Genomic DNA, 23,593 nt, shown 5'->3' on the forward strand with positions numbered 1-23,593 from the left:
CGGACGTGGCAAGCAACAACAGGGTAGGTGCAGGCTGAAGAACCAAAAACACAGAAGACTGGTGGGGGGCGGGCACCCAATAACGCAGAAGTGGGAGGAGGCCGAAGGTGGGTCAGAAGGTGGAAGTAAAAGGAAAAAGAAAACTGTCTCTATAAGCAGCGAGCGGTTTAAGAACACTGGGAAAGGGAAGCAGTACTTTGGGGTCATGCTCTAGTGTAGGGACAAACACATGAAGAGGAAGTGAAGCCCTCACTTGCTGAGCAAAGAGAAGCAAGGAAATAGGAATGACAATGACGCCAACTGATAGTAAGCAATGGGCAGGTTTTAAGCCCCCTGTAAGTAAACTAAATGTCTTGCAAGTGACAGCGCATATACTATCTCCAATTAAAAGTATAAGGAGTGGGTGAGGGATAGGGGGGGTAAGCTGTAGCAAAGGTACCCCCCAAACACACTGAAGGGTATAAAAAAACACACAGTGTGTCCTGCCAGAAGGGAAACTGCTTTTACCAAGTGGGTAAGTATTGGTACCTTTACCATGCAGGTATTGTGTTTTTTTAATAACCTACTTTTTGTGCTATTTATAAAAAGTGGTTTCAGGGTTTCGGGATGTTTAGAGGTTAAGGGAGATAAGGATAATTTTAGGGTTCCGAGGTGGGTAAAGTTAAAGGAAGGTAATGGTGATATTGGGGTTCAGTGGTGGGTAGAGGAAAAGGAGATAAGGGTGATTTTAGGATTTAAGGGTGGGTAACAGTAAAAGGATGTAAGGGCGATTTGAGGGTTTGGGGAAGGTAGAAGTAAAGGGATGTACTGGTGATTTATTTTTCAGTAGTGGTGTAGGAAGCTGGGTCTGTATATGGTATACCACTAGGTGATTATACTGTGCACAGAGTCCAGACATTCCCCAGAAGTGTACAGTGCTCAATGTAAACCTAAATTGTTCTGTTAGTGTCGGTGAGCAGCCTTAGGCCTAACACAGAGGAATGTAAGACATTTATTGCACACACACTGACCAATAACTGACACACAACTAAAAAGGAGAACCACACCAATTTGATAAAAATAAGCTGTTTAAGTGTTATTTTAAGACCAAGATCTTGGCAAACATGTAAGTATGTTTTTCAGGGGAAATACTTTGGTCTTCCAAAAGTCAACACTTTATACAATTTTCAAGCTGTTCAATGTTATCCTATGGAGGAAAACAACAATACGGTTTCATGGGTAAGTACCCGACTTACAGTTCCAGTCTTCGGGGTTTTAAAATCAGAAGAGGGCAAGGGCCAGGTAAGCACAAAGTCTGCACCTCCAGCAGCACAGGGGTGGGTGGGTTCTGAGGTAAAATTCGGAGATCGGTCCTAGGCATTTCAATTGAGACTGGGCCTGCTCGAAGCCACACTGCTGGCAGGTAAGTAGATTGGTTGCAGGAGCCAAGCTGTGGAGGTTAGAACAAGCACAGGGGGGCTACAAGGCAGCACCAAACATACACCACCAGCGGCACAGGGGCAGCTGGGTGCAGGGTACAAATACGGCGTTAGGGCGCCCTATGCTTTTTAATGGAGAAATTCAGTTGGACAAATGTGCTGCAGGCGTTGTACCGGAGGCTGCAGGAGGAAGACCAGCGACAACAGAGGTAAGTTGGGGTGTTGAAGATCGTAGGGGCAACGTCAGTTCAACTCACAAAGGCCCAGAGGCTTTGGATGCAGGGGTGTCATTTGACGTCGGATTCTTCGTACCAGGTCCAATCGCGGTCAGAGTAGCCTCTGGATTCGGTCTGCAGGCTTTGCCTTGGAGTCCAGGAGGGGTCAGCCAGTGCTGGACTTGGGGTCTGGATCGCTGTGGAACCTGTACTAGATCAGAGTGCACCTGGACGCGGGCCAGAGGCGTCAGATGCAGAGTGGGCAGGACTTGCGGATCCAGAGGGGACTAGAGTCCTTTGTGTAATTTTCTAGGGGGCAGATCTGCTGTCCTCTGGAGTCTCTGGTGTTTGTCTTAGGGCAGGCAGTCTTCCTCGGGTTCTAGAAGTTACTGGCTGCAGGGCAAGCGTAGTCTTCTTTTGCAGGGTTTTTGAAGCTGGAGACAGGCTGGTAGTTGTCTTCAGGCTTCGCTGCACAGCGTTTTCTTCGTCCTCCTTAGGTCGGCAGGAACTAGTTTCAGGGCCGGAGGGAGCCACCTAAATACTAATTTTAGGGGTATGTTTTAGGAAGTGTCAGGTAGGACCAATGGGCACCTTACATGGGATGACTACACCCTCAGTCTGGCCACCCTATTATGAGAGGGGGCGTAGTCCTAGCCCTGATTGGAGGAGTCTCCCCAGCTTCAAGATTGTGGGGACTGAGAGATGTGCTTCACCTTCCCTCCCCCACCTTAGGGGTGGATTGGCAGAGGTGTGCACAAGGTAATCTCCTAGGTTTTCCCACCACAAGTGGGGTTGTAAACCGGTGGCTGCCATCTGCTGCTAGCAGCAGAGGCTGAGGGTCACATCAGAAAGGCGGCAATCCTTTAAAGCTTCCCTCTCGCGCACTGTGCCCATCCTGGGGGAGGACACCTCTGCCCAGGATGTTCATTGTTTCTGGTCCCAGAGAGCAGAGGATCTTGACCCAGGGGTCCAGAAACATGCCTGATTTTGACAGGCTGCCTAGCTAGTCTGTGACCACACCAGGGTTGTTAGGTTTTCAAGGGGCACCTCTGAGTACATCAGTTCTCACACTGGCATAAGTGTGGGTTTATTGAGAGTAGTAGCTTGGTATTAAACACTCCTTGTTTCAGAGAAGCCATCATGGTACTGTAGAACTTGAGTTGTAGGGTTTCTAGCCTGTGTACTCTCTTTAGCTTTTAAGAATGGACTTAAATATTGTAGGAGTATATCTGCTCTTGCATATATGCCCATACTTGTGGGATAATGCACCCTGCCCTAGGGCTGGAAGACCAGCTTGTGGGGTGACTTACCTGCACCTTATGCAGTGCAAGTTGGCATGGCACACATGCAGTGTGCCAAGTCGACTTTGTCGTTTTGTCTTCACCAGGCCATGCATGCTGCAGTGGCAGTCTGCATGGCCTAGGTGATGGGTCCCTAGGGGACCCTCTTAAGTCCCAGTGTCCTAGGTACTTACGGGGGTAATTGTAGGTCAAATTGTGGAATAGTTTTAAGGAAGCAGCACTGGTTGGTTGGCAGGTACCCCATGCACTCCAATCTAAACCACATCAAATACCAGGCAAAAAAGTGCGGGCCAATCAAAAGAGGCACTTTCTCACAAGTGGGAGGTAAAGGGAGGGATGGGTAAATTTAGGGTTGGGGGTGGTAGATAAAGGGAGGTAAGGGTACCAACCACTAATCAAGTTGTCTTGCAAGCAAAACAAAACAAAATGATCACGTCTTGCATTCAAAACAAAAAAAAAGGAGCACAATCCGAGCGCAAGCAGGGTGGAAGGACCGTATTCATGAAATCCATCAGTACTTAGTCCTTGATCCAGGGAGAAAACAAACACACATAGACAAAGTGAAACCCGATACACACTCACACACGCTTGCTATTGAAAGGAAGGGAATAAGAAAAGTGTGGCAGTGAGGCCAACCAATGGTATGGCTTAGGCATGCACAAAGCGCGTATATTTTTATAAAGTAACAAAAGATATTTGCAAGCGACCGCTCATGCGCTGTCTCAGACAAGACCTAAAACAAAAATGGATTACCCTGCTGGTGTTTTACATATGCATGATTTAAAGCTTGCTATGAACATTTCTGCAGTTTAATCCTCACCAAACGTTGCCAGAAATGCGTTCCGTATTGTATCAACGTCCCATGCCCAGAAATTCTTCTAAAATTGCAGTTAAATTAGGTTGGGCAATAAGTTGAGGAGAAATCAATTCAAATACATAATAAAAGAAAGTCATGTGCAAACCAAACATTTACTACATTGTTATATTTGCTTTTCTATTGCAATGCCCTTGCCGAGAACATAGATACTGTAGCAAAATGTGGGGTTAATAGGGGCATTAGCTTTCATTCTGCCAAATTTCAGATGTTAACTTGAACTTTCCATTAGAGTATTTCTTGCTCAGACCAGAGGTCTAGATAGCTTTATGATGTCTCTGTGATGACAACTCACCCTTTTATGAATCACTCATTAGGGTTCGAAATTAACAGTGCATATACCACCCTATTAGAGGGTAAGCGTGAGACTGGAGTGTTTGGGATGGGTACCTACTAATTAGAAGAGAGGATTGCGCTAAAAAGGAATGGACAAGCAAGAGATGTAAAGGGAAACAGGGAGGTAAATTATTGGACCAGGAGATGAAAAGTTGGAGTGAAAAAGATGGCTTGAGAGGGAGCGTTAATAAGCAGATTTAGTCGTAGTGTGTTTGCATAATTGAGTGGAATGATGAGAATATGTTGTAGTATTGATATAAGAGAGTGGCTGGAGAGGTAGAGGAGAGCAAGTGAGCATGCAGGAGAAGACTAGTGTTAGAAAAATGAGAGGGGAAAGGTGAGAATGGCAATACAGTGCAGCATTGATCAGGGAGGCCAACAGGAGAGTGATGAATAGGTGAAGAATATTGGTGAGGAAGGCTGAAGGGCAGTACTTGATAGAGAGGGCAAACACAAGGCTATATCTCTAGAGCGACATGGTGAAACAGGAGATAGAGTTGAGAGGAATGAGGTATAGTTAGACACAGGAGAAAGGAGAGACCGTGAAGGAAAAAAACAGAACCGAGCATGACAAAAATAGAGACAGAGAGACTTTGCATTACAGACATATCTGTCACGCAAGATAAGATTACTTTTTGGTATCCAACACGGTAAAAGCTAAGTGTAGTATTGACAAACTACCCCGGGTACTCTCCGACCATAACCCTCTTCTGTTAACCCTTGAACTCGAATCTTCCACAGGTATTATGACATTTTGGACATTTGAAAGGGCACTATTAACTAATGAGCAGTATTGTGACTCCATGCGACAATGGATTCCCAGATTCCTAGAAGAGAACATAGGAAGCGCGTCTATCGAGATAGTTTGGGACGCACTACAAGCAGGTATTAGAGGTCAGACACTGCGTTTTCCTTTAAATGCTAGTAAAAAAGCAAAAGAAGAGATTAAGGTCCTTCAAAACAATGTAATCAAGGCAGAAGAAAGTTTAATAAAATCTATCACAGAAGGTAGAGCACCGGCAGAAGACCTGAGTAATATAACCTTGCTAAAAAATTATATTATACATATTCTAATAGAAAAAGCTATTGATAGGGCAACTTCGTATAAGGAAAAGGTTAATGAACTCAGTGAACAAGTCGGACATCAGCTGGCGGTTCGGACTCGTGAGAATAGCACCGCCAACTGTATAAAGTCTATTCGGGATCCAGAAGTAGGGTTGAAAACAGATTCAGAGGCAATCAAAACATCATTCCAAAAAAACTATCAGATGCTGTTCAGATCTCCCAAGACTCTATTAATGAGTATAATAATCAAAATAACTACACTAGATTAGAGAGTGACAAGGCAGATCTCATGGATGCTATCCCAAATTGGGAAGAAATTGTTCTCGCACTAAATAGCCTGGCAGCTGGTAAAGCAGCAGGTTTAGACGGGATCCCAACGGAATTCTACATCAAATTCACCACCCAAGTAAGAGATATTACTAGCATTATTCATACATATATTCCAATGGGGTCGATCACCTAGATCATGGGCTAAGGCTAAAATTATAGTGTTTCTTAAAAAACATAAGGACCCTACCAAGCTGGGATCATACCGTCCGATAACTTTAATAGATGTGATTCAAAAATATACTCTAAGCTATTAGCTATTCGATTAGCCCCTAATATTGACAAAATAGTACCAACTAGACAGCACAGGTTTATCCCTGAAAGGGACACCACTGATCACATACAGAGGGTCATCGCACTATTTGACTGGACAGAGGTTTCAGGAGACCCTATGGCCCTTATACTGTTAGACGCCGAAAAGGCTTTTGATAGGGTCTCCTGGAATTATGTCTGGGCAGGAATGGCCAAAGTAGGGATTGGGCCACCATTTATTAGAGCAGTTCAAAATCTATATCAGGATCCCTAAGCTGCTGTTATGGTGAATGGATTAATATCAGATTTTTTTCCAATTAAATGAGGGACAAGACAGGGCTGTCCATGTTCACCCCTTTTATTTGCTATATATATCGACATATACATACGAAGATTAGAAAACAATTCAAAGATTCAACCAATCTGAATCCGAAATCAGGCTACAAAAACGCTAGCATATGCTGATGATATTGCATTAGTCACCAGTGACCCAGTGAATGCAATTGGTCGGATTGAAGAAGAAGCCGATATGTTTGGCCAGATCTCAGGGTATAAATTAAATCAAAATAAAACACAGATCATTCTTAGTAACAAGACATCGATGATAGATCCACGGGTGGTAGAAAAAGCAATATACCTCGGCGTGAGTATAACCGCCAAAATAGAGAATCTTGTCATTGATAATATTGTCCCTTTAATGCAGCGAACCAAAAAATATATGACTCGTCTTAATAATCTACATCTTTCTATCTGGGGCAGGTCTAATCTGATTAAAATGCTCTATCTACCTAGATTACTATATTTTTTCAGATCAATCTGTTTAGAATTTCCATCGCAGCTGTTCAAAGATATAGACCACATGTTCTCTAGCTTTCTATGGGGATATAAGAAACACTGAAGAGCATTCCGAGCAATTACCTTTCCTAAGGATAGGGGTGGATTGGCATTACCTAATCTTAAAATATATTATTGGGCAGCCATATTGAAATACTGTACCACCTTACTTGATAGGGATGCAAATAACGTACGTGAGATCCCATCACCACAAGAGCTTATTTTAGGTAAAGAATCGAGAGGCGTGTTATGGCTCCATATCAATGATAATTATTTCAAAAGAATTAGATTCAAGTCACTATTAGGCATCTACAAGGCATGGAACTATATACGGAAATTAGCCCGTTTAGGACGACTATCGTGCTACACTCCAATTTATGAGAATAGTAATCTCCCCGAGATCTTCAACGATTTGTGCATGAAGAAATGGATTCACAAAGGGGTAACACAACTAGGCAGTTTTTATTTCAAAACGGCTATAAAATCTTTTGGGGAAATTCAAATGGAATATAATCTTGATCAACACGATTTTCTTAAATACCTGCAAATCCACGATTATCTTTTGAAGAAAGGAGGGGGATGGAAAATATTTCAAACAGTTGAGTTAATGGAAAACATTATTACAAAGAAGAATATCAAAATTGGGACGATATATGAACAACTGATTTGCTGTCTCGCAGATGATCTGGATAACTATATAAGTACATGGCGGACTAAACTTGGAGTCCCGGCTGAAGCCGTTAACCATTCTTTTACTTTATATAAATCTAGTTTAATGTCCACCAAATTACAGGCTTAATATTTTAAGTCTTTTTTCCTTTTGTATTATACGCCAAATAAAATTGCTAAATGGGGGACCGGGAAGGGAACTACATGTCCGAGATGCGCTTCCACTGAAGCAGATAGTATACATATGTTTGCTTCTTGCCCGGTTCTTAAGAAAGTCGTGGATGATATTTCAGACTATTTGTCAGATTTACTTAACACAAGGGTAATAATCTCCGTGAAGGAGATTATGCTAGGAATAGCTAATCCCTCACGACCACAAGGTATGCGTGGCCTGATATTTGTTCCAATGGCGGTTTTTAGATTATGTGTGGCGTCAGCATGGCTCAACGCAAATGCTCCAGCCTTTCAACAATGGAGATCTAGATTGCTGGCCACTTGCAGCTTGGAGGTAGCCATCTACAAAAGAAAAGGCTTTAGTAAACGCAAAAAGGGGATGGCAATATGGGATCCTATATTACAGTGGTTACAAATACAGAACATTTAGGTCTAGAACTATATTTGGATATAAAAGCTGTGAGTTTTTGATTTATTAAATGACCATGTTAATATTTTGCTCTCCGATTATATATTCACCTGAAATGTATTGTATATATCGTAGATCTCTTGTATCTAGGTCGGGTCTGAGCATCGGGGAGGGCAAGGGTTGAAAATCAGAAAACAGGACAGATGTAATGTATGTTGTTAATACAAGTCATTTATCATGGTGATTTGCACTGCTCAATAAAAAAATTACAAAAACAGATATTGTGTGAGACACTACTTGGCAGGGTGGCAGATGATACAGTCATTAAATCGGTCCATCAGCAGCAAATGTAAATGTATGTTCATCATCACTCTTCATTGTAGGGGGCCATGACTCACTGGAGCACAATTTCTTCACTCATAATCGTGATTTACCAATGCACTGTTGTGCACATATGGATAATAGGTTTGAAGACTCTTTGCATAGGAAGCCTGAAGTAGAATAGAAAAGAGTTTTGAGAGAGAGGCATGAGAGAGCTGGAATTAAATAACTTCATAAAAGTAAATTATTTTTTCCTTGACTGCTGGTAGAAAAATATAAAAACTTCAACATTTATTTTTTAAACACACATTTTTATTAATTGTATACATTGTGTGCTGGTAAGCCAGTGGTTCAGTGACAAATTCTTTCTAATGCTGTGTACATTAAATTCCGACAGTGTCTGGACATATTAACCAGTATGTTCACATCATAACCCCCAACGGGTATTTACGTGATAGGATCTACCATTTGCTTAGGCTGTTTCATTGATACGTTGGGTAGTAAAACTAATAAGGAACACAACATTTCTCAAAAAAGTTTTCAACATAATCTAGAATTTGACATTGTTTTAGGGGGTGTAAGAATTCAGGTTAGTTTGGGTATATTTTATCATTTGTTTTCAAAAACAATTTAGTTGTACATTTTTATTGTGTTGCTAAAAATGATTCGGATAATAAATCAGCCCTTTTGTCAATTTATGCTACAAAATAGTGAGGGCGTAGATTTTTATTATTAAGCATGAATTTCCATAAAATGGGATCGGAATGCCATATTTTCACCTATATCTTTGGTAGCCGGATGCGCAGCAGTGGGCATGGCGTGTTAGTACATGTTGTGTAACTTTCTGCTGAAGGTCGCACTCTTATAATATTAAACCATTAGTATCATCCTGCTGGTGCGAAAACCCTAGTATGAGAAAAACGAAAACCTTAAGAATTTTGTCTGACCCCAAAATAGTTTTGGCTGAACTTGGGGCGAGAAAAACCATGCTTACACTTTCCATTCTGAATTGACTACCTTTACACAGTAAGGCTGGTTTGAAAAGACAATTGGCAGATCTAGACAAGATGAAAGCCTTGTATAAATATTTGTCTGCTAGACCTTTGCAATGAAGGGATAGCAACACACTGAAGCTTTAAAGGACAGTGCCATCCCAGCCTTTCCTTTTATTTGATCTAATACAATGGGCCTTGTGTGACATTGGGATTCACTCAGAATGTAACTGCAATTCTTATTGTGGCCCATGTAATTCATTTGACTGCTTTGTTTCTGCATACTTTTAAATCATTAGCATTTACGCTAATTTATCTTCCTTAGATTTGATACCATAACTCACTCTTCTCTAGTTTTGAAACAGTAACCCACTAAATAACATCTAGGTGTGCTTTTTTTTAGGTCTAGATTTTGACAGCACAGCAGTCAAAATGACCTATTGCTAACAATATACTTAAAGTGGACTTTAGATACTTCCTTTCAAGCATTGTATTTCTTCAGCCTGCCTCTTTCAGCACTTAGTTTGAGGCATTTTCGATCATAATTTGGCTCATCCCGGTGAAGCATTCATCCAACACTTATTGGCTGTTTAGGTGTATTCTTCTGTCTCCATTTGAGTGTTTGCAGTGAAATGTATGGGTGACTACTTTACAATCATAGCCCTCCCTGACGTCTACCAATTGTGTGTCTTGCTCTAATGTTGCAGGTTTTAGCACATTGAACCCAGACCATTAGTTTTTGACAATGCTTATTCTACGAAATGCTCAAGTTGATCATGTCAGATGCTATCAGTTGTAGTATTTGTAAGGTTAAAGGCTTTGTGCAGTTTTATGATATCCATATTAAAGCACATGGTCATAGTTTCCTATCTTGTGTATATGGTTGATTTGCCATAGTGTATTGTGTGTAGAGAAATTGCTGAGCTGGACCTTCAGTGCTGTCACTTCCTTCCTAGTTTGGTACGACGGGAAAGGGAAAGCCTGTAGTACTGAAGTTTTACTATCTTTGTTGACTAGACAGTGTGGAATAAACTGGAAAAAAGATGATTAGTACGTGCAAGGTAGGTAGGCGAAGGCACCACAAAGAATGGACAGTGTTCGTCATATTAATGACTTGGCAGAGAAATGGAGGACCAACCGTTTGGAAAAAAATATGGCCCCAGACATATAGCACTGTGAAAGTAGGAACAAGTGAACAACGCTGTTTAAGAGATCGTGCATGGAATGGCAACTGAAATGGAGGTGGACAAGAGTATGCATCTATATACTTTAACACGTTTTGTGAAATGTGTGTCTTTACAGGCCTACACAAGCGTGTCAAAAGCTTCACTCAGTTTGGCTGACCATCGAGAACTTGGAAAGATGATGAACACCATAATATTTCACACTAAAATGGTGGATTCTCTGGTAGAGATGTTAGTTGAAACATCCGATCTTTCTATATATTGGTATGTAAGACATTTTTAAAAAAATGATCATTGTGCTTTTCATTTGTTTTTGTCTTATCGGAACCCACTTTTATTTGCTCTGTAAACAACATATTGAAATGAATGCCACATATTTAGTGTTTTTTGATGGCACCTAAAGGTTATGTGACCTGATTCTCTGGGATGGAAATTTAGCAAGCTTGGGCGATTGGGTTTTTTGTTTCTTAGGATTACCCTCTGTTTGTGTTTGAGTAAATAAAACTTTCACTTATATGATGCATTACTTTCTAACTAGGGGACAGTGGAGAAACCTTGTGTTGGAGGCATGTGTGGCTGTAGATACACATGCTTTGCATACTCCTGCCATCTATTGTTGGGTCTGGATGGGTGTCAGTTATTTTTGTTAGAAGAAGTCTTTTGAGTCATGACCTAAAGTGACTCCTTCTCTTGGCGATAATGCACATGGGCATCGAATTCATAGTTTGATTATTTTCTTTTGCCATCTGATTCGAAAGTGTGTGCCTACGCTCCATGGTGAGACTGTTTCAGACTCCTTTCAGTTAGCGATTCATCCTTACCGGTATTGTATATGAACGTGTTCTCGCCTTTGCATTTCGAAATCAGAAAACCTATTGCTTGAACAGCAGTCCTTCTGGCCTCGACCTTCCGGGAATATCGGTCTATCACCTTCGGCTTTAAGGCATGCTAATGGAATGGATACCTTTCAGTTTCTGTCAGAGGTGCCATGCCTAGTACCCGTGGGCTGACCATCACCAGCTCTACAACCTGTGTTTGGCCCCTGACCCTAGGAAATAGGACTGTGAGGCCTGCAGATCATTTTGGTAAAAGAAAACTCTACGAAACTGGGGAGCACGTCACAGGGAGGTGCCACGGAGAGAGGTCACCCACATGCCCGACATCTTTGGACACCAGGGTTTAGAGGAGAAACTCCACAAGGCCTTTGCGGCCGAGTATGAGGCTATTTCCATCGAAGGCCCTGACCTCCCACAGGGTCAGTGTACTGTGAGTACTTAAGTCGCCGTCCTGCCACCTAGAAACATTCAGCTCCGGCTGAACATAAGACTTCTGGGCCACCACTGCTATCAGGCCGTGGTCTGCACCGAAAGATGCCCCGCTTTCTGGCTCGGGACCGAAACTTCAGCCAAAGCCAACCACTACGGTGCTCAGCTGACCAGCTCCATCTTCAGCACAACCAATTTTTCACCGAAACACAAATCCATCCTGGCTCCGAAGATTTCAAGACCGCCACTGCGATCTGATCCTATTACTCCAGTGGAACAGATTTTCCACTAGATGTAGGACAAACTCTGTGCCCGCCAGAGGCAAATCCAAATGCAGCCCTACACTGGGCTCATTCTGGCCAGGACTGTGGTTTCTGCACCCCCTTGCCAAACACCAACTCTCCTTCAGAGGGGCCATTGATCTGCTGGTGCAAACCAAGAAGAAGAAAACTGACAATTCCACCAGTCCATTGCACCCTCCTACACCATTTTCTCCTCCACCTTCCCAACACTTTATTCTTCCACCTTTGGCCCTCCTTCTCACTCTCAGGGTGATCCATAAGATATTACTCAGGGATCCCCGCATTCATTCCCGGGTGGGCATGAGAAAGGGATGATACCTTTAACACACACCACTGCTCCCTGATCCTTGGTTGGCCTACAACATTGACCCTCCATGGGACACTGATCCCGACTTATACCCTAGTAGGCCATCTCCTCGTGATTACACCACCTCTTATCAGGAGCTTATTGGTACGGCTGTAACGTATCCGGTACCACTCTATAAGGAGTCTATAGAGGAGGACTTCTTTTTCTAAACCCTTTCCACAGCACATTGAGCAGCACAATATATCCCTGTTTAGGAAGCCAACTCTTACTTGATAGCTCACTTGTGGGTTAAAGGTACCACTAATCACACTCTGTAGAACTATTATCGGGTTGAGAAGGAAGTCTGAGTTATGAATTAGCACCCCTGTAGTACTTCAATGACTCAACACTACCCCTGAAACCATAGTGTTGGTACACTTTTTCTATTATTTGTTGAGTAATAGATAATATTCTTTTGGGTAATTGGAATGATGAGAATTTATGATGATAATCATCAAATCCTATTTGACTAGTAATTTTGCCAAAGAAATGTTTCTTTAATAAGAAACACACTGTTCTCAGGTATTATTGATGTAAACATTTTTAAAACCTCAGTTTGCTGATGGTCACTGCAGTGAGATGCAAACCTTATTTTCCATTGCTATTACATATATTCATACTTCTGGAGCCGGAGTTTACCTCTTTCAGTCCATTTTTATTTCTTTGGTTAGAATATTACAACTCTAAAAGCCTGCTCACAATAGTGGAACACTTTAAAACCCACATACAACATAAAATTGTAGATTGGTAATGAAGACAAGAACTGTGTTTTGCCTTCCGAGTGACCTTATAGATATCACATGCGTCTTTCTCTTCGTTCATTTAATGTCACTCAAAACCTGTTGGTGAAAAACATACCTGTTATTCAAAATTAGGGACTCAAAAATAATAAGAACACTTTCTTCCTATATACTTCATCAGTATTCATGGTCATCTTTCAATTGGGATCATCCAATAATGCCTTACCTAGTTGTAGGGAACTGGGTTTTTGTTGCAATTACACACACACACACACACACACACACACACACACACTTTCGCCCCTTTTTTAGCTGCTAGATGTTGATTTTTTACTCTGACAGTGCACTACGGCCTGCTAACCAGACCTCAGTGCCTGTGCTCCTTCTCTAAAACAAGTTAAAGTCTAATTTAGTACAATTAGGTTGGGACTTTAGCATCCCTGTAAGTCCCTAGTACATGGTACTCTGAGGGCTACAAATTCAATTTCAAGAAATCAAGATTTGCCCACCACAATGTCCTTTTCCTAGGATATGAGCTTTCTAGTGAAGGTAAAAGCCTGGCAGCCAACTTTTTAGAAAAGTGTGCGCTGTTTCAACCTCCAAAAAGGCTGAAAAACTTAGTTGATTCTAGGTTTCCTAAATTTTGGAAGAACTTACATTCTAAATTACGCAGAAAGGGTTAAACCTCTCTATGAATTAATCAAACCCGATTTTAAAATAAAAAATTGGACACAAGAACGCATAGATATATTGCGTTCACTTCAAGCTGACATGTTAGCAACAAATCACTTACAAACATGCATAAACGTACGCAATTTAGTGATCCGAATCATTCCGGGTTAATGCTGATTCACCTACTTAACTTTTAATGAAGGTGAAAAAGTACCAATTGCATACAAATCAAATTTGTATACGCAAGCGGAAATGTGCTTCGCTTCTACAGAAAAAATTCTGACAGCAGTTCAAACCGCTGCAGCAAAAGAAAGCGCTCTAGCTCAGGGGAAATGCATATTTGTCATGACTCCAGGACCAGCCTTAGAGGCAGTTACAAAAGCGAGCATTCCAAATGCAAAAGCTTTACATCTGAGATGGATACAATGGGTTAATTCTCTTGCTGCAACAGATGTTGAATATGTTTTTGATCCTTATTTGAAAACACAAGCATTCTTGCAATACGAACACGAATGTCCTCTTCCTATTGAAATTCTCCCTCTTGACCAGTACGAATGTATAATTTATACTGACGGATCTACACAACCTGCTTTGGGGAGTAAACAAGATTATAGTGCAGCATGCGTAATCGTTGAAGGTTGTATGCGCGATGGCAAATTCCTGACCAATAGTCACAAAAACACAATCTCTAGGAGATTGTACAGCTCAGCGAGCTGAACTACCAGCATTCAAATTGGTACTTGAAAATACGGATCCCGAATTCCCCACACTCTTAGTGCGCGATTCTTTTTACTGTGTTCAATCATATAATGAATATTTACAGAATTGGCTTCAAAATGGTTTCAAAGATGCAAAAGGTGGCACAATCAAGCATAAAACACTTTGGGAACAGGTACAAAACACTCAGGTCATACACGCACTGAGTCATCAACGTGATGGCGTTTACGTTGCAGGGAATTCATTGGCTGACGAAGCAGCGAAGGGGGCTGTGCAAACTGCTTCTGTAGCTGCGATCACTCGTTCAAAAACGAAAATAGACAGTGTAATATTATTGACTGTCAATGCTTCAGGCAAAGGCAGCGGTGCAGGGTTACCTAAAAAGTTTCCACTTGTTTTTAATTGATGCGAACAACGTTCCATTGGCGCGAATCCCTGAAGTGAGGGATAGGGTAATTCCAAACATGGAATGTAGAGCAGCTTTGATTTATGAAGCACATCTGTGTCTGACACATCAGGGGATCTCTAAAACAATATTGACATTAAAAGTGGAGAAGCGTGGCTCAATGGTTAGTCAGAGAATTATTCAACACCGCTCAAGAATCAACAACAAAAACATGACAGCCCCCCTGGTCTCTCATTTTTTACAACAAAAACACTCCAGTCACGACTTGAGATGGACGGTGCTAGCGGTCATCAGGGGTGGCAATGGTGACCCCTGACGTCCGCCTGTCGCAAAAAGAGGCGTACCTCATATTGAAGTTTGATACATCCAACCCCGGCTTGAACGAAATGTCTGAAACTACCAGCTTATGAACTGATTTCGATCTTTCCGGCTGAGCTTGGCTGTGTTGCAATCCTGAACTGCCTTTCTTTATTTCACCAAATTTCAAATCTTTGTTTGTTTGCGCAACCTTTCTTTTTTGGCGCGTTGAGGCAACCGGGGATGGGATTATAGAATCTTTGAATATGTTTCTTTTTAATGCCCAGGATTGATGTTGTTAATATGCCCTGCAAATGTCTATTAGACGAACCACCTATGATAACAGTAATGCCTTTGTGCAGATCATGTAATCATGAATGAGACCGAAGATTTCCGGTTCTGTTTTATTGATGTCGAGCTGTTCCCAACACTGTCGTGTTAATCTCTATGCATTTTCGCCACATGCCACATGCTTTCGAACTTTCACAACTATCTCCTCTTGTACCACTATGAGCCTGGTTGTTCCAACTACATCTACCAGCATCCTCTAGGAGCCCTCCCCCAGACACACCCACTAGCCTCCTGACCCGGCGGCTTTTTAGTATCTCAATAGAGCGCCGCGCTTTACCTACAGACTGAACTGCCTCCCGAAACGATGGATTGACTCATCTCTCACGAGTAAGTGTCTCGCGCACACGGGGCGCGTGTTCCTGTGCCGCTAGCGTTCGGCAGTTAGCGCCCGAGTCCGTTATTAAATAAAGCTTTCACTCTCTTTGCAACAGGTCCCAGTGAAAGTAATAAATCGCCTGCCGGCTTGAATTTGGCTCTTGGATCAGGCTCCCTCAAACTGTCTGTTGTGAATCCAGGTAGGACTCCTCCCCCTCGGGTCCGTGGTTGTGACTTGTGGGCCCGCACACTTGTTTAGTTTTGCTAACTCCGGGAATTCTTCTTTTATGGTCTCCCCCAGCTTTTAACACATGCGCTGCAATATGTGAGCTGTTTCCAACTTTGATTGTGCACCGCTTGGCGGGCATTACATCTCCAGCTTACCTCTGGGCGAAGTACAGGTAGGATTCACAATTTTCTATGGCCTCATACTACCGCTCTGATTATCCCAGATTTTCCCGGTTTGCCACCGCGCTAAGCCCATTCTTATATATGTTGTTTCAGAAATTACTGTCCGTTGAGATTGACCGACACCACAGCAATTCCTATGCCCTTGTGCAGGTAATCATTTCTTTTCTCCTTTCCCGGAGCCAGAGTTAATTGTTACAGTACTATGATAGACAATTTTGACACCCACTCTGTATATTCTTTACAGACTCACGGTTCCCAGTCCCTGTCCTGAAGAGAACCTTTAACACCTTGGTTCGAAACGCATCGACACTTCCACCCTGTGGCAATCTCTAAGGGTGCCCCTAGGATAGAATTCAACTGATTACTTTGGATCCTAGTTGTGCAACCCGCTACAAACATTTAACCACAGGCTTTGGTTGACAGGCAGGCACTTTATTCCATCTCCTCCACCTGTCCCTTGGTTTCATAGTCCTATGGACTGGTCGCACATTTGCTTCATGCACTAATTTTTGCACTGTACATAATCGCAATTTATGTTGATCACTGAATTTTGTATTGTTTTGGTGTGTCATGCTTACTCGTTTTGCTTTATTCATTGTTGTAAGTATTGTACATTTGTAAACTTGTATATTTGTAGATATTGTAACCATGAATCCACTGCCGTAACAGTTTTTTGTTTGTGCTTGTGTCTTTGAATCCTTGATAACTTGAGTCAAAAAAGAAAATAAATTTGCTTTGGGATTCAAACCCTGTGGTCACGTGGTACATATTGACTACGTGGCAGGAATATGTTTTGTTAATTTTCCTGTCCAGCCACCTTGTTCTGTTTTCCCTGTTGTTGAGATCCGGGCTGGGCAGACGTTGGATCCAAAACCTTTACTGTTCTACAGTCTGGTTGAGCGAGCGCATGCTCGCAAGGTTTCTCCTTTTTGTTTCGACTTAAAAAGTGTGGTCGATCCTGTACATTAATTGTGTTAGGGAAGGTTCTCCTTCCTCTAAATTTAGCATGGCCGAACAAGACACGTTACCGTTCAGTGAGGATCATGTTAAAAAACTCCTCTCTGACTCCACTCTTTTCTCTTCTGTTAAACTCAGTAGCACAGCCAAACAGCTCAATTATGCCGAAAAATTGACTAGACTCCGGAAAAAACATGTTCGAACGGAGCTACATGGTCATTTTCTACTTGCAAATCTTAGAGCTGGCACAATCCCTTGGGGCCTCCAGATTAAGAACGTCCCTGTCATCTTCACCGACGACCCAGTCTACCGTAAAGGGTTCAGCTTCATTAGTACCAAATGCAGTAGGGATTTGATGGTACACACAGTGGAAACTGCCCAGCGTATCCTTAAAAAAGAAGAGGAGGAAATTGAAGAACAACTTCAAGCCATCAGAGATAACCACACTGAATCTGAGGCAAAGGCCCTTCTGGAAAAGATCGAAAAGGAACTGGTCACATTTCGAGACAACACCATCAATTTCAAGACGTCTAAGTTTGAAAAAGACCAAAAAAACTTTAACATCGACACTGTGTATCCCTATCTAAAAGATGAATTCTACAGTAGATCTGATTCTATTAGGTACTTGAATTCCAATCAGGGGAGATCGAAGAGAAGATTTACTACATTCTCTGAAACATCTTCTTCTGAATCCATGGAGGACTCTGATGCAGGAGAGGGCACCTCGAATAGAAATCAGCAGAACAGGAACACCCCTAAGAGGCCTTTTTTAGGCCAGGGCCAACAGCCCAAGCGGACAAGATTCAAACCCCAATGGGAGATGACCACACGCAAGAAACACTACAACTCGTGAAACCATCTGCCATTATTAACATTTCGGAGAAGATCTTGTCAAGAGCTGAGCAAGAAGTTCTGGAGATGGGTCTTTCCTTTGTACCTGGGGTCGCCATGGATTTTACCAAAATCAAAATGGAAGTTATGGAATTCCTCCGAAAGGTTCGTTTGAGATGATTTTTTAAGGATGTGACCGAACAAGCCTCCTTCGAGGCCTCAGGATTGAGAAATAAATCCTCGTTTTGTCCACCTAACCACAATGTCTCTAAAAACATCCTAGCTTTCGAGCGTTCAGTTATGTCATCTCTGAATACGTTGGAGAAAAAACGTCCCTTTGTCCCAAAAAACATCACGAAAAAACACAGAGAAGCCATCCAAGAACTCAAGACTCAGCAGGAGGCCGTCATCAGGCAAGCTGACAAAGGGGGCGCGATGGTCCTTTGGTCTAAAGATGTATACCGTACTGAGGGGCGGAATCATGTGTACAATCAAGAGTGGTACCGCAGGATCACCCATGATCCAACTGCCCAGATACAGGATGAAGTAAGAAGACTTGTCAACGCCGCTAAGGAGGCAGGGATTCTTGGACCAAAAGAATCGTAATATCTCATCAAACAACACCCACGGACCCCACATTTGTACTTTCTCCCCAAAGTGCATAAAGACCCCAAATTACCACCCGGCCGCCCGATCGTGTCCGGGTGTGATTCTGTTTTTGAGCCTATCTCTAAATTCGTTGATGTATTTTTGAAACCCCTTGTGGTGCAGGTGCCATCCTTTCTGAGGGATACCATGGACTTTATAAATAAAGTCGAAGGCCTTCCGTTCGATCCTTCCAGTCAACTACTAGCTTCCATGGATGTGTCATCTTTATACACACAAATACCTCAGCAAGACGGTTTGGATGTAATGGAACTCTATCTGGATAGTCGACCACGCCCCCACAGAGTTCCCACCGAATTCATAATCTCCTTGGCAACTGTGGCTCTGAAAAAGAACTTTTTTACCTTCGAAGATGAAATGTTTCTACAAATCAAAGGCTCAGCAATGGGTTGCCCTTTTGCCCCCGAAATGGCATTCTTGTACATGGGCCAATTCGAGAAAAAATACGTTCTGAATAACAATCCCTACAGAGGTTGCATTGGACAATGGTTCCGATATATAGATGACGTGTGGTGTGTGTGGAACGGAACATCTATACAACTGGAAGAATTCCACGTGTGGCTGAACAATAGGAGTCCAGATATAAAGTTCAGTTTGAGCTATCATGAAAGATCTCTTCCATTTCTGGATGTCGAAATCTCAGTCAGAGACAATGTGCTGTCGTGCTCTTTGTATCAGAAAAAGACGGACAAGAACAATGCTCTTCATTACAAGAGCTACCATCCACGGAGCCTAAGGGACAACCTCCCTTATGGCCAATACCTCCGAGTGAGACGGAACTGCACTACCATTGAGCAGTTCGAGTTGCATGGTCAGGGTCTCACCTCGAAGCTACAAGAACGTGGTTACCCCCAGAAACTCTTGAAGCACTCCATGAAGAGAGCGAGATGGACACCTAGGGAACATCTCCTTGAAAAAAGATCCAGGCCGGCGACTAAGAGGATGGTTTGTGTTTCCACCTTTGGCCCTCACACCAACCCCAAAAAATCATCAAAAGAAGTTGGCATTTGGTGCAGGAAATCCTCCCAGATATAGGTGCCCCCCTCTTTGCTCTTAAGAAGAACAGGAGCATTGGCCAGATGATTACATCTACCAGACCGCCTCCAAAAAAGGTTTCTCATAGCACAATCTTCGGAGCCAGTCCAGTCACAGGGCACCGCAAATGCGGGACATGCTCCGTATGTGACCTCACAATAGAAAGTTCTCTTTTCACGGATGGGAATAAATTTTGGCGTCACAATGAACATACAAACTGCAAGACCAAATATACAGTGTATGCCATACAATGTCCGTGCAACTTGCTATACATCGGCAAAACCACACAGGAGGTCCGTCAGAGAATTATTCAACACCGCTCAAGAATCAACAACAAAAACATGACAGCCCCCCTGGTCTCTCATTTTTTACAACAAAAACACTCCAGTCACGACTTGAGATGGACGGTGCTAGCGGTCATCAGGGGTGGCAATGGTGACCCCGACGTCCGCCTGTCGCAAAAAGAGGCGTACCTCATATTGAAGTTTGATACATCCAACTCCGGCTTGAACGAAATGTCTGAAACTACCAGCTTATGAACTGATTTCGATCTTTCCGGCTGAGCTTGGCTGTGTTGCAATCCTGAACTGCCTTTCTTTATTTCACCAAATTTCAAATCTTTGTTTGTTTGCGCAACCTTTCTTTTTTGGCGCGTTGAGGCAACCGGGGATAAGATTATAGAATCTTTGAATAGGTTTCTTTTTAATGCCCAGGATTGATGTTGTTAATATGCCCTGCAAATGTCTATTAGACTAACCACCTATGATAACAGTAATGCCTTTGTGCAGATCATGTAATCATGAATGAGACCGAAGATTTCCGGTTCTGTTTTATTGATGTCGAGCTGTTCCCAACACTGTCGTGTTAATCTCTATGCATTTTTGCCACATGCCACATGCTTTCGAACTTTCACAACTATCTCCTCTTGTACCACTATGAGCCTGGTTGTTCCAACTACATCTACCAGCATCCTCTAGGAGCCCTCCCCCAGACACACCCACTAGCCTCCTGACCCGGCGGCTTTTTAGTATCTCAATAGAGCGCCGCCCTTTACCTACAGACTGAACTGCCTCCCGAAACGATGGATTGACTCATCTCTCACGAGTAAGTGTCTCGCGCACACGGGGCGCGTGTTCCTGTGCCGCTAGCGTTCGGCAGTTAGCGCCCGAGTCCGTTATTAAATAAAGCTTTCACTCTCTTTGCAACAGGTCCCAGTGAAAGTAATAAATCGCCTGCCGGCTTGAATTTGGCTCTTGGATCAGGCTCCCTCAAACTGTCTGTTGTGAATCCAGGTAGGACTCCTCCCCCTCGGGTCCGTGGTTGTGACTTGTGGGCCCGCACACTTGTTTAGTTTTGCTAACTCCGGGAATTCTTCTTTTATGGTCTCCCCCAGCTTTTAACACATGCGCTGCAATATGTGAGCTGTTTCCAACTTTGATTGTGCACCGCTTGGCGGGCATTACATCTCCAGCTTACCTCTGGGCGAAGTACAGGTAGGATTCACAATTTTCTATGGCCTCATACTACCGCTCTGATTATCCCAGATTTTCCCGGTTTGCCACCGCGCTAAGCCCATTCTTATATATGTTGTTTCAGAAATTACTGTCCGTTGAGATTGACCGACACCACAGCAATTCCTATGCCCTTGTGCAGGTAATCATTTCTTTTCTCCTTTCCCGGAGCCAGAGTTAATTGTTACAGTACTATGATAGACAATTTTGACACCCACTCTGTATATTCTTTACAGACTCACGGTTCCCAGTCCCTGTCCTGAAGAGAACCTTTAACACCTTGGTTCGAAACGCATCGACACTTCCACCCTGTGGCAATCTCTAAGGGTGCCCCTAGGATAGAATTCAACTGATTACTTTGGATCCTAGTTGTGCAACCCGCTACAAACATTTAACCACAGGCTTTGGTTGACAGGCAGGCACTTTATTCCATCTCCTCCACCTGTCCCTTGGTTTCATAGTCCTATGGACTGGTCGCACATTTGCTTCATGCACTAATTTTTGCACTGTACATAATCGCAATTTATGTTGATCACTGAATTTTGTATTGTTTTGGTGTGTCATGCTTACTCGTTTTGCTTGATTCATTGTTGTAAGTATTGTACATTTGTAAACTTGTATATTTGTAGATATTGTAACCATGAATCCACTGCCGTAACAGTTTTTTGTTTGTGCTTGTGTCTTTGAATCCTTGATAACTTGAGTCAAAAAAGAAAATAAATTTGCTTTGGGATTCAAACCCTGTGGTCAAGTGGTACATATTGACTACGTGGCAGGAATATGTTTTGTTAATTTTCCTGTCCAGCCACCTTGTTCTGTTTTCCCTCAATGGTTAGAGTGGAAGACCCTGATGCAGAGGTCTGGCCCGGGACCAGGGTTCAATCCCCGCCTCGGCGGCTCTTGGACTCAATCTCCCCGGACCTGATAATTCTCGCCTCGTGCCTAGTCTAATCATGGGTCCCACTCTGTGACTCTGGGCAATAGCTTTCTTAATCTCCACAACGGCCCCAGCAGCGTTTGGATACCTGGCTTCACCTTGGGGGTGCCCAGGAGTGGACATTTCACAGGAAAGTCAGGAAGGGTTCCACAGCGGTATGAATACAGCGCTACGAGACCTCAGAGTAGAAGTGCGCTGTATAAATACAAACACATTCACATTCACAAGAGATGTACTGGTGGCCAGGGATAAATACACTGATTCACATCTTCATCAATGACTGCAATAGAGATCGCAGTACAGAACGCCACCAGGCACCTGACTACGACGTAGCCAGCCCAGTACAGACACCATTGTTAGACAGCATTACTCTATCTACCTGCAGGCTTCCTTTTGGACAAATGCAGTTCCACAAACACTAATTCAAAGTTCCTCTGGATGTGACCTCAGCGCTCTGCTGACGTTTGAACTGTTATAAAAGGTTTGCGAGTCTTTATCAGCACATACGCAATTGGCACACTACACTCTGACTAGGGCCCTGCGTTTAGCTCTCGATCTTACAAAGAAGCCATGGCCAGTTTGGGCGTAGCATTGCGGTACTCCTCTGCGTTCCATCCTGAGGGAAATTCGGTTGTGGAAAGGAAAAACCGGGACATAAAGCGGTCTAGAACAGCTAGAGTATTAGGTTCGGGTGATGGGTGGGTCAAACATCTTTATGGAGTCCAACGCTCATTAAACAATTTGACAAGAAGTTCTCTAGGTGGTTTCACTCCATATGAGGTCCTGCTAGGGTCAAGAATGTTGCTACCGGATCTTGATTACAAAAGCACAGAGGTGGAAAATTAATCTTTTGAAATCAAATATCGTTTGGCTGTTTTACAGGACTTAAATGAACTAAGATCCAAACAAAGCAACATCCTGAAGCCAACCACCACTGGGGAAAATCCAGCCGTCCCAGCAAGGCATGTCTGGATCCCAAAGCTTGGGGATCTAGTCAGAGAGAAGATCGCGGACAAGAAGGAACTTGGGCCTTCTTACAGACAACTAGTACCTGTGTTAGCCATCCACGGATCAAGAACAGTACTAGTGCCGCCCCTTGCTGGAAAAAAGAAGAAAAGATGTGTGCCCATCGACCTCATCAAACCACACTATGTGGCCGATACTAAGCAGTAGGCCATGTGGACTCCGACCAAGTAGCAGACACACTCCTCTAGCTACTATCCAAGAGGTTCAAACTGAGAGACTCATCACCTTTGAGGAGTCAGAAGTGAGAAATGAAGCACTAAGCAACAATGCTATGGAACTTATTCCTCTTCAAACTCAAATAACAGTTCGTCCTGATACACCAATGTAACACGTGATCAACTGGTTCCAGCGATTTTAACGAATACTGATGCAATTCCAACCATTGACAGAACTGCCTCTTGACTATTTCATTAACTTTGATACGTTTTCTGAGGATC

General features: G+C 43.0%; 1 protein-coding gene across 1 annotated transcript in view; it reads left to right on the forward strand.

Annotated features, from left to right (window-relative positions):
- NCKAP1 (NCK associated protein 1) overlaps positions 1 to 23,593 on the forward strand; it is a 649,223-nt gene that overhangs the window by 302,346 nt on the left and 323,284 nt on the right. The window contains exon 16 of the mRNA XM_086955458.1: positions 10,490 to 10,635. Coding sequence (XP_086811584.1) covers positions 10,490 to 10,635 — 146 coding nt within the window. The remainder of the gene's footprint in view (positions 1 to 10,489; positions 10,636 to 23,593) is intronic.

This window comes from Lissotriton vulgaris, chromosome 2_1 (assembly GCF_964263255.1).
Source record: "Lissotriton vulgaris chromosome 2_1, aLisVul1.2, whole genome shotgun sequence".
Taxonomy (NCBI): Eukaryota; Metazoa; Chordata; class Amphibia; order Caudata; family Salamandridae; genus Lissotriton; species Lissotriton vulgaris.